Here is a 12,505-nt window from a genome sequence, read left to right on the forward strand (position 1 = left end):
GAGGATTTCTGCTCTCATGTATGTAAAGAATTAAGTTTAAGTTGTAGAAAAGGCAGCGATGGAGGCCCACTTTCTGCTTTGACAGCGTTCAGCGGTCAGATTCACATGCAGCATTTGTCACAGCCAAGTATGCTGTGCGAACAGACCGGACAGAACTGTATCCAATCCAGAAGGGGCCTTCCTTTCTTCTGCCGTGACCGATTGTCACATTCCAGCATTAGCTCGAGAGAAACGGCAGCCATAGAGGGGTACCAGAGAGGCCTACCCAAACCAAATCTGTCTTCTTTTCAAAGATCTGTGCTAATTATCTAAGAGCTTTTCAAATTCTGATCTGTGATCTGTTGAACATGGCTGGTACATTGAAACCATTTGCCTGAACTCGACTCTCACGTTGAAACAATGGAGTCATCGCTAAAGTGCAAACCCCAACCATTTGACCCTTAGCGAGGGACAACGCGTAACTTAAATAAAGTCATTCGAAGATTCATGAAGATTCAAGAAGTCGTGTTTTTGACCAACTATGAAACATCTTTTCACAGATAATTTCACCAATGGTTCCAATAAGAGCAAATCATTAACACTGTCGAAATAAATAACAAAGAGTAAGGTCTAGAACTGCTCTATTTGTAAAAGTCGTCCAGGTGACATTTGTTTCAGGAATTGGCACAATACAAATAAAGACTGATCGATTGAACTAAAGTCCAACAGAATCCAGACTTACGATGAACTGTTGAGATTGAATGTTATCCAAGTTTGACAAACTTTAAGCAAGAGTTCCAAAATGTATGGCTAAATGCTGCAGGAAATGCCATTATGAAGCCATCCAACGCATCGTATAACATCATAAAAGTACCATAATCTCCACTTAAAGGGGCTGGAGGGACCAGCACACATGATGGCATGCTACAATTTCTTGAAATTTAAGTGTAGGACTGTTTTACAAGTGAGTCCAGCCAAGTTTTTTTTTTTTATTATTCAGCATTTTTATAGGAGTATTAAGAAGGGAATCTGAACACTCCCTCCTCATTTTATGGTTAACTAGGACTAACACAAGGTTTTTCTTTGACATTAAAGTTTGCAAGTTAGCCTTGCTTAGCACAGAAAGGAAACTAAGCTTGTTCTGCAGGCAGCAAAATCCACACCAAAGAACATCTAACTTAAAACTTAAAATAGCATATGATACCCTTTGTTTAAACAAAATGAACAAGTGGTTATGAAAAACATTATTTGTAGATATTTCTGTTTTTGTTTCAGTACAAAATACTACCAGGTATGGGTGGTAGGAAGGTACATTTTTTCATCTTTAGAAACATGCAGGTAAACTGTTTATTTCTGCGTCCAATCCTTGCGTTGAGCTAAATTAGCTAAATGTTATTAGCTTCAAATTTGCACCACAAAAATGATAGTTGTATCTATCCTTTCATTTAACAATCTACAATCACAACATTTACCTCAAAAATATCATTTTTATTACGACAACATTTCTACAGCTGCCAAAAAAGTTATCCCGACAGTCTATGAGCCACGCTCTTCAGAAAATGTTAGATAGCGGCTATCTCCATTTCTGTGTCAAAACTAAGTGAAAGACACATTTCTGTCTTCAACAGGGAAGTCAGATGGCATGTTTATTGTATTTATAGCACTATCAGTGAAATGCTGCTGGTCATAGCAGGAAATAAATGTCCATGGAGTTCGATTCAATTGCCGTTGTTTGCCACCTTGGTAATGAATTGACTGGATGTGGTATCACTGTAATGAGCAAGCCTTGGGGGGGGGGGGGGGGAGAGCTCCTCTTAATGGTGACCTCCGATCTGTCTGCTATCTGCTTCTATAGAGTAGAGATACAAATCTTTAACAGGGTAGCCTTTGGTTATTTTCCGTATGTCAAACTCACATTAAAAAGAATGACTGATTGCCCTGGAAGTTGAATATCTTTCAAGCAGAAGCCAACAAATCAAAGTATTGACAGAATTTAACCGCCTCCTGGGTTTTTCTGATCGAAATGAAAGTAAAAATGAGCTCATACAAACCGGCAATGTTCTTATCAAAAAGCAAAACATGAATAATTCAGTGACCTTCGGTCCAGTCTACCAGATTAAAAGACTGAAATCATAAATTGAAAGGGTAAAATATGAAGGAGAAAAAAAATCCATGAAGCGTGGTTCCCCCCCGAAAATGCATCAAAAATAAATTACAGTGTTGCCATATCTCATCATGAAAGCACTATACGCATGCAGCCGCTGATCCATGAGTATCAAAATGACTCTGAGAAACACATTTTATTCAGTAGAAAGATAAATACGATGGCTGGTTTATCTCGAGCTGACTGGAGCGAGAAAACAGGCGTTATTAAATGCAGATTTCTCCCATTTATCAAGGTCGACGTGCTTGTGGTCAGAGCTGCCAAGTTTACTTTCACAGTGATTCCCCTTATCTCTCGTTAGCTCAGAGTAACTGAAAACCAGCTCCTGATCCTGGTTAAGAAAGAGAGAAAGGAGTTCAGTTGTCCCCTTCCTGAGATGGGTGAGCGAACTATTGAGCAATAATTAAATGGGCATTCATCAACATGGGAAAATTGACTTAAATGTTTCCTTACCCTGCCTGCAAAATTAAGCAGGATAGTAACCTTGAAGGATGATGTGCTTCATGACTCTAAACAGAATAATTACCCTCCAGCCAAGCCAATGCTGAGGGAATTGGTGTTTCGATTGGGCAGGAACTGGCGCACCGCAAAACTCAAAAGAGCCATACCATAAAACAGGAAATTAAAAAGTCAAATTCAAACTTCAACTTTATGCTGACGCCCTTCTTTTGAAACAAGCTCTTAAAAAAAACCTAAAAAAACCACAGTCACCAATACCATCTATTTCTAACTATCAACGTGTGTCATCACTCCTCTAAATAGCCCCCCATTGTACCACAATAAAGAGCTGCCAAACAGCACAGCTCTACTGAGACCTCCACACTTCCTCTATCTGTGTTGTGGAGTGTGGTTTCCACTTTTAGGCGCTTATCAGGAGGAAACAGGAAAAGGAGAAAGGCTATCTCTCTCGGCAGAGTAAATCATGTGGATGAGAATGAAATGTGAACATTTATGAATAAAGAAAGTGTGACACCAACTTGAATATAGCACAAAAGCGTTTTCTATACAGGAATTAAAAACATATTTAATCACAGCACTGATGCAGACAGGATCATACATTACAGCAAGAGAATCTAAAATCCCTCACATTGCTTTCATCTGAAATAGAAACATTTATTTTAAATAGCTACTATTATTATTATTATTACTAATGGTCCCACTGCAAAAACAGTAAGGGCATTAAAATACCAGATCTAACACTCTCTAATGAAACTTACAGTACAATAACTTCACTTCTTCTACATCTTCATATCAAACACTGTAGCCGAGTTAAAAGTAGCAGCCTCTGTCATCTGATCTCTGCTGAACTGTAAATCCTTCAAACCCTCACACCAACTCCCCAATCTCCTCATCTCAGGTTTTTATGAGGTGAGAAGCACAAATGGATTTCTCACACACACACACACACACACACACACACACACACACACACACACACACACACACACACACACACACACACACACACACACACACACACACACACACACACACACACACACACACACACACACACACACACACACACACACACACACACACACACACACACACACACACACACACACCGAGCAGGGGCTCTATATTAGGCCCTGTTCTGACCCAGAGAGCTGTATGCATATTAGCACATTTTTACAACAGTTAGCTGGAGCAGCCAGGCGTTAAAAATGGGAAGTGTGTGTGTGTGGTGCTCTGCTTTAGAGTTCAGTGCCAAGGTTGCCCCCGCTAATGAATCTCGTATTGATTTTTGTGATGTGCCAGGCACTTATGTTATAATCAGGAGCACAGCGGAGTCTCGGTGCACCATGCTGAGACGAACAGGAGCTTCAAAACACTGCTTGACACCGCACAGAGCCACATATACCCCTTCATGTTCAAGGTCAAACGACAACAACATTTTTTGCAGGTTTTCTTCATCTTCAGGAGCACGTTTTTTCCAACTTCACTTCAGCCACATGGCTAAAGGAAAAAATGTTACATGCTGCTAGGATTTTAATCGCAGGCAGCTAACCCTGCTAGGATGGATAGCAGAAGTGTATTATTGTAATAAGCTGAAATTAAATTTGGTTTTGGGCCTTAGAGCCAGCCAAGATTCATCACTCAGCAGCAACATGTTAATCGTAACCATTGCACTAGGTTGACATAGCCAAAAAGGTACAAAATGATCCCCAAATATCGAAGTTAGTTGATAAACCACAGATCCTGTAACACCGGCTCCATCCGTGTGATCTTTTAGCTACATCTGTCAAGGCACGTGAAAAACACAAACAGCCTAAAATAGCACAAACCGGCCTTCCAGATTCTGAAGAGCCTCACTTGATGTCTTTGGTGTTTTTCAAAGTCAGAACTGCTACAAGCTGTAGTGAAACACGAGCTCTTTGTCATGTGCAGCAGGAAAACACAGTTTGATTTTCTGTTCTGACAGCTGCTCTTAGCCGGGGTAAAACAAAAATCTCAGTCACTGAAACATGATACTGAATGGCTATTGATTACAAAGGGAAGAAAGGGTAACTGCTTGCAAATCCAAAGCTTGGATCTGGTTTTGAATTTCACCCCGACTGCGATCTGTTGTGTCAGAAGTGCTTCTGGTGGCTTAAAGAAAGGAAGTAGATGTCAGCAGCCATGTGTAATGTAACGCCGCAATAAAAGAGCTTTGCTTCCAAAGTGAGTGGAGTGCGATGAGGATGAAATTCAACCCCATGCTGTTTGCTGTGAAGGGTCTCAGTTAGTAGAGAGCATGATGAAGATACTCATGTTAGCCGGAAAAGAAAAGCGGTTTTCTCTGTATGTTTTTCGTTCATTCGTCAATGGTTTGAGGTTGTCATCCTCCCAAATCTCGCATGGGCGTGACTCGACTAATTTTCGGCCTTAGCATGTGTATCTTTCAGAGCTCTGACAAACATGTAGGCCCCAGTTGCCCGTGGATACACAGTGTTTTGGTATCCACATATGGTGTGTATGCAGGGAAGGTCGTGGGACTGAGGTTTGGCGATCTTGCCTTGGCAAAAGGGCGGGTCGGCTGTGGCTTGTGAAGCATTAGGGCCAGCCAAGGGTTAGCACTTAGCAGCAACCTACGGTGCATCACTCGGGCTAAATGGAACAAGGGGGCACAAGATTAAAAAAAAATAACCTCAACAAACTGTTGACAAGATCTCCTCAGATACAAGACATTCATAAAAGTGATACAATTATTAAGGCTTTCATGAATTCTTTACTTTGAAAAAATAAAGGAATGACTTTAGCTGAGCACTGAAGTAGCTTCCATGCTAACTCTCTGACTTACTGGTTTTCAGTGTTTCCCTGAAAGGGAGGTGACCAACACTTCGAATAAATAAGTATTGGACTTTCGTTTTCATAACACTTAGTTTACATGTGATGACTAGCAAAACATATAGTGGGGAGAAAATGAGCCGATATCGATAGTCACATATGTTCAGCGAGGGTGATTAGCGGCCGGTTGATTCATCGCTCAGGCTCTAATTACAGCAAAGAAAATGGAGGGTTCATGAGGCTTTTTTGTAGGCGAACCTTTAGAATATACCTACTCCAAACTCTGCCTTTTACAGGACACGCAATATAAGGCCTGAAATCAAATATAGAGCCAACCCAATCCTCTGCATTACTGAAGTGGAGATGGAAAACCTTGGAACTTGCAGAAAGGATAGTGTGTTTATTCTAAAAATCCTTTTTTATAAAATGTTCCATTTTTTTTTTTTTTTTTAAATGAGGCAGCTCGGTGCGTGCTTCAGAAACCTTTCATAATAAGGAACAAGCCATGCCAGCTCTCCGTTTGCCAAGAGATGGTTTGTCCTGCCCCTGTAAGGATTGCAAAAGCTGGAGCTCATCCCAGCACAAGAAGATAGGCTTCAACATGTGATCTTCTGTTTTCAGCACATCTTCTGTCAGTTTTCATTTTTTCTTAAAGACTGAGTCAGAAATCATTCTAAACCCCTTAAAGAAATTGAATTCAACTCATTCACCATACTGGGATCATGACTTAATTTGTGGCTTTAAAGCAGTTTAAAAGCCGCGACATCTGCAAAGTTGACCACTAAGTGCTTTCAGGAATAAAGTCTGCAAGTAATCATGATGAGACTCTTTGCTCCCGCCTTTCCTATTGTTTGAATGATGGTCCCAGCCCTCCACCACCAAGACTGAGGAGGACACTGGATGCATAAAAACAAGACATCAAACCAATAACTCTCTGTGGCCAACGAGCAAAACAATTATCCATCTTTTGAATAATCCAATCAGCCTAAATGACAGTCCATAAACACGTTATTCTTTAGTTGTACTTCGCACATTGTTCACTCTTTACCGAAGGCGGTGACATTTCCTCAGCCCTTGTTAATTTCTCCTGACGAACAACAGCTTTCCCCCTGATCACACATTCAACACACAACTCAGTCAAAGAGGGGGTCCCTTTCTCATCTCATTGGCCTACTTCTTCTCCCTCAATATTTATCTGCTCCAAGCGCATACTGTTACTTAAATAGCCCCAACACAACTAGGCCACATGTTTTGAATAATTATTCAAGCAGAGGCACAGGGATTGCTGGTAACATGGTGGGCCACGACCAAACAGTTAGCCTCGGGGGGGCCCCAACCCATATGAGATAGCAATTAAGAGCTTTTATGAAAAACTGAGATGATTCAGCGATGACATGCTTTTGTTGGAACACAATTAAAAACATGTTTAAATCGTGATAACTAATGTACATTGATGTAACAGCGCTAAAATGTTGACGTTCTCAGCTGGCCTTCCTGTAACTAGGTCTTCTTATCTAGCTAGCTTGTGTGTAGCTAGCTCACCTTTCACTTGGGTTCATTCTGAGGCTAACAGATGTAGTTTTTTTTGTAATTGGCGAATCATGTAATTACCCTTTTTATTGAGTTGTAGGTCATTTACATTTATCTGATGGCTTGTTCTTTTTTATCATGTAACCTGCCCAACACTGCCATGGCACAATCAATCTAAGTTAATAGCACAGGATAAAGAAACAACCAGAAGCATTGAAATGAAAACTGGCCTCCTGCTTGAAACTTATTAAACTTTCCTGCTTCTCTTATCTAAGTCGATACGAGCACATTAACATTCCCGAGGCAAAAAGGATTTTTATTAATGGAACATACCTGCTGCGTTAAAATTCAAATGAGACCAAAAGGCTGAAAGCACTATGTTTTGAACTGTGATTAAAAGGCGCTTCTGAAAGACAAACCCTGGACTGATTCATTCATTGGTCAACCTCAGATAGCAAGCTAGAAAAGATGATAAAAATGATGATCTTCTCTTTTAATTTAAAAAAATCAGACATTAACAATGGGAATATTTCAAAGGGAGAGTGAAACTGAAATCATGAACTCAAACATGACAGTCATTGGAATCCTACCCTCAACCAAACCAAAGAATAAACTGTTTAGCTCCACTCAAACAAGTTAGAAGATCTCTTTGTTTCAACCCCCAGAGGGACCATAATGCATTTTTCAGTTGTGTATATGGTGTGTGTGTGTGACGTGATTGGTGTCACACAGGTTCTAAAATGCAGGACTGGAAATGATAAAAGCCACTTGGGATGCATTTAACTTTGCAGTACTTAGTGTCTATGCAATTACATCTCGAGTCTTCCTTGTAAATGCATCCATTGATGGTCAATTTGTCTGTGTTGTTGTTGAAAACAATTTTCTTGTAAATGTCTGCGTCCTGCAGAGCATCACTGTCCAAACTGTCTTGATGACGGGTATTCAAAGGAGAGTTCAGAGGTGATGGACAATATCTTTTCAAAACGATGACTACAGCTCTCAAGCTATCACTCTAACCGCCAGTTAAAACACGAACACACATCAGCGCAGTGAATGCCCTTCGCTGTACAAGCGAAAAAAAGCCTGAATCTAAAACCAGTCGATCACGCCTCAATAATTTTTTCCCTTCGAATACAAAAATGACCTGGCTCAAGTCCTCTCCCTGCTCCCGTTAAACTTAAGTCATTTCACACGCACGAGTCTTTTCATTGGGAACACCACTGGCCAAAAGAGTGCTTGGCTGGGCTCAGAGCTGTGCCCGGGAAAAACACTTGACATGATTGAAAAAGCAGAGACAAGCGAGGATGTCCAAGTCGGCTGAGGCGTCCTGACATAGAAGAGCTATGTGGATTTGCCGTCTCATCTTTGACATCAAGGACTGCATGTGACGGGCAATGGATGAATGTGATTATGATGTGAGGGCTCAGATCGTCTCAGCTCGCACTGAGGTGGACAAATTCAGAAAAAACTCATTTCTCTACAAGCAAGCTGATCTCTCTCAGAAATCAATTCGGCTCTATAAATAGATCATTCTAAGAAATTTAGACTGCACGCAACGGACAGGACCACTCGTGTCTACGGCTTTCTGGTTTCTGTTTTATAGTCCACATGGTATCACCTACTGAGGGTACAATTTGTATGCAAGAAATACTGTCTGTCCAAGACCAAGGAGGCCAGGTAACAAATCAGCTGGAACCATATTAGCCAACATGTACAGACACATTCGCCTGTTTACTGATCTCTTTAAAAAGACATTATGTTACACAGTGTAAAGATTCAAATCTATTTATAGTGGCACCTCTAGACCTCGCTTCCATTCTGCATCTTAAATTTCTATTACAACCGTTAACTATGACGAACACACTGAATAACCACTGGCCCGGTCGCTCCCAGGGGCTCTTAGTTCGTAGACTCAATGTTGCTCAAAGATCGGACAACTCTAAACCAAGTCATCAGTGTAACCTGTACTCTTTAGTCTTTGTCTTGCTTTGACCTTTTGCTCATAACTCTTTTCTAACCCCTGAGGGAAGCGAACGGGAAGCACACGACTCTTGACCCCGAGAGAAGACACCCGTTTGATGAACGACCAGGGAAGGTCAGACCTCTGATTGGTATTCAACCTCCTCCATCTGAGAGTGCTGAACCAAAACGCTGGTGCCGGTCCCCCCCAAGGGCGTAAATTACCATCTTGACGTTGATAGATACGAAGCATGGGCAGATACTGAACTTTCACAGAGGGGGAATGGAGTGCAAGCGTAGGCTGAAACAGGTAGGGGAGCTCCGCGGGTAATATGTCACCAAAAGGGCTTTCTTGACAACCTCGCCGAGTCGCCGTCGCCTGTTCAGACAAGTCTGATGGATGAACAGCCACTGGGCGCTTCACTGGGATAACTTGGCAAGGTGCGATGGAACTGGATACAGCAGGCAGAGCTCGTATCTACCGCCACTCCCGTGTTTCGCCACCACCTCCTCCTTCTTATTAACCTTCACAAACACTCCCGTCTCGCTCACACGGAAGGGTCAGCGACGGCGCTGAAAAGAAAAGCGGGGGCATCTTTGACCTTTAAGGGGTGTCTGGAGATGCATGCCAGACGACAACCACTGTGAACAAATAACAGACGCCACCTGTCCACTGTCATTTTTAGAATACATCGAGAAATCTACCGCATATCTCGCACGCCTGCAACTCAACACTTGATAAAGGAAGATGAATAACATCGCAGAACGGCTGTAGGAGCCGAAAACCTTCATGCCCATAAAGAGTATTACCGATTCTATGAGTAATTGTCCAGCTCCTCTTTTCAAAAAGGGGAACCAGCTGTTGAGCAACATTTACATGAAGGGCAATTATTCTCACAAGCAGAGCGCAGACAAATGGCAGGTGAAGTGTTCCCCCGAAGAATTTTACATCGTACTTTCGCTTTCTGGCAATTTTTTAGACTTACTGATAAATTTAACAGTAAAAAAAAAGTGAATGAGCAAAATAATGAAAAAGAATTGTAAAGAGTTAGTTGCAGTTTTGTCTTCACCACCTTAAAACCCTTTTAACTTTTCTCTCACTTCTACCGAGCATCTCTGTCCATCAGTTCAGAACAGGGTTTCTCCACAGCGTGGTAGTGTTGACATGTTTGTTCAGCTGTTAAACTCCCTGTTCAAATTAGCTTCAATTCCCCTCTTGGGTGCATGGGGGCATTGTTATGACAAGCACATGCGCTTCCGTCAACACAAAGAGAAGCACTTCGTGTGAGCAGCAGGCGGTTTGAACAAGACTGCTTTAAATTCACATGTTGAACTTCACCTCGCTTTGCTTTGTTTACTGTGGACATTTGCCATACAGGCTACTTTCTGAGGGAGAAAAAAAAGGGGGGGAAGACTCATCTTGAGTTTTTTAGTGTTACACAATTTAAGTTCTTGTAAAAAAAAAAAAAAATACCTGTAAGGTCTACAATTAAGCAATAAAGACATTTGAACTATATGCAAGCATCATAAACGCAGTTCAAGATAAGAATATGCCACAGCAGGCATGTTTGAGTGATATAACTACAATATTTTCCTTGTGCATTTAACTGCATTAGTCACATTAGCGTTGATTTATTACAGGATACTGATGACAAAAGCATGCAAGCGTGCAGGATAGCCCCCCCGCCCCCCCCCCCAGTGAGGAGATGACATGTGGAGGAGCGGATGGTGGTGATCAGTGTGTGTGCAGCCTTACCTGTCATCGTAGCAGAACTCTGCGTCCAGAGTGTTCACATAGAGACCCACAGCCACGGCGGTGCACACCAGCTCCGTGATCATCTCTCAAAAACCCCGAAATGGGAGAAGAACTGAGATTAGAAAAGACTAGAATCAGGTCTCCCCCCCACACCCCACCCACCCACCCCACCTCTCTTGTCAAGTCTTGGTGTTATTGTGCGATCAATTCAGCCGCTCGGCAGCACATCTCTCTCCTTAACGCAGGGCTGCTTTTTCCGTGACATGCAAAGTGTGTGAAAGTTAGCCCATATTCCCTCTAACCCATTGTGTTAACAGACGGGTCAGGGGGGGTTTGGAGGTGAAGCTATCGCCGGTGCTGTCGTTCGCATTTCTTGTCCGTGCTGCGGTGTCCTCACTCCAGTGTGCTCATCTCTCCGCCTTGGCACCGGAGAGTGTCGAGCTGAGAGACGCATGTGGTTTTCCGTGGAGGCTGCGCATGCGCGCTTCGCTCTGCACTGGAGAAAAAGGTGGCGGGTGAGAAATAAATCATAGTGCCTTTATGCATCACTGATGCACGAGAATAAGAATCAATCGTGTGCAGAAAGTCAAGCCTGAAGTTACTACATATTTATGGCATTTTATGTCTTTTTTTCTCTCTTATTTTTAGTTAATTTATGCCTAGATTGGCAGGAACCAAATATCTTAAAAAAGAAATGTCCTCAACGTTAAATTAAAGCAACAAAGGCCTAAGAACCAGATTTACCTCAAGCTAATAAAAAAAAGGAAAGGACTATGAACACAAGAATAGGGAGATTCTTTAGGGAGATAGGGTATTTATATTTTTAGAATTAAGTTGACATGTATAAAAAATGGGAAATGTTTAATAAGGTGGTGAGTTTCGAGAAAATCTCCAAAATGTTGAAAATAGAGTTGAAAATAATCAATAAAATCACTGTTTACGTAAAACATTTGCCTTTGATATTTAAGAAAGCATAACAATTGTCATTTATTTACGATGTCAGTTTGCCTGCGAGTGCAACGTTATTCTCAAAACTGCTCCATTTCTTTTAACATTGTGATTTTTGTGTCAATACAAAATTAAAAAAAAAAATAATAATAAAAAAACTCTTCGCCTTTTCTCTTATGTCAGGTCCTTATTTCTTTCAAACTAAAATATAGATTTTAAAGTATTAGTCATTTTACTACCACTTGCTTTACGATTGAACAATAACTTGCTTGGAAAGTAATGCAATGTGTAATTAGACCCCAAATCAAAAATTTTGATTAATGTGCAATACACAAACCCCTCACAGTCTCTATGGAGAAGCGAAGCTTGGAGTGTAGGCGTGACTGATGAACCGTTGTTCCTCACCCTATGGTGAAGGATGCATATGGCCGTGAGTTTATAAAAGTGCAGCCATGGTCCCGCTGACTACCAGCTGGACCAACGCCTGTGTCCAAACTGAGGATCAAAAGAAATCCAGCTCAGCACAGCAGAGAGAGAAACACAGATGGTTTAGGAAAGATGTATAGAACTGGGTGAGACAGTGACGAAGCATTGTGAGCCTTAAAGGGCAGAGAACCATCCATGACCCTGATTCTGATCAAGACCTAACCTCAATGACGATATACACATTCTATGTGAATGTCATAGAATAGAATGTCTTTATTGTCATTATAAAGTAATGAAATTAAAGCTTCACCTTAAAGTGCACACATACAGTCCTCCACAACACAAACTCTCATTCAGGGAGATGGGCAGAGTATTTTTTTCCTTTTCTTTTCTTTTTTTTTTTTAATTTTTAATGCAAACAAAACCTTTCTTTACATTCCTGGTGATCAGTCTTATACATTTATAATATCCGA

At 41.4% G+C, this 12,505-nt stretch overlaps 1 protein-coding gene across 1 annotated transcript in view; it reads right to left on the reverse strand.

Moving 5' to 3' along the window:
- The window catches only part of LOC306817891 (protein O-mannosyl-transferase TMTC2-like), a 53,340-nt gene extending 42,188 nt beyond the window's left edge, over nt 1–11,152 (reverse strand). Inside the window, exon 1 of the mRNA XM_079335142.1 lies at nt 10,659–11,152. Within this exon, the coding sequence (XP_079191268.1) occupies nt 10,659–10,741 (83 nt within the window). The 5' untranslated portion in view covers nt 10,742–11,152. The remainder of the gene's footprint in view (nt 1–10,658) is intronic.
- Nucleotides 11,153–12,505: the final 1,353 nt, after the last annotated feature.

The sequence above is a fragment of the Symphodus melops genome, assembly GCF_947650265.1.
Source record: "Symphodus melops genome assembly, chromosome: 22".
Taxonomy (NCBI): Eukaryota; Metazoa; Chordata; class Actinopteri; order Labriformes; family Labridae; genus Symphodus; species Symphodus melops.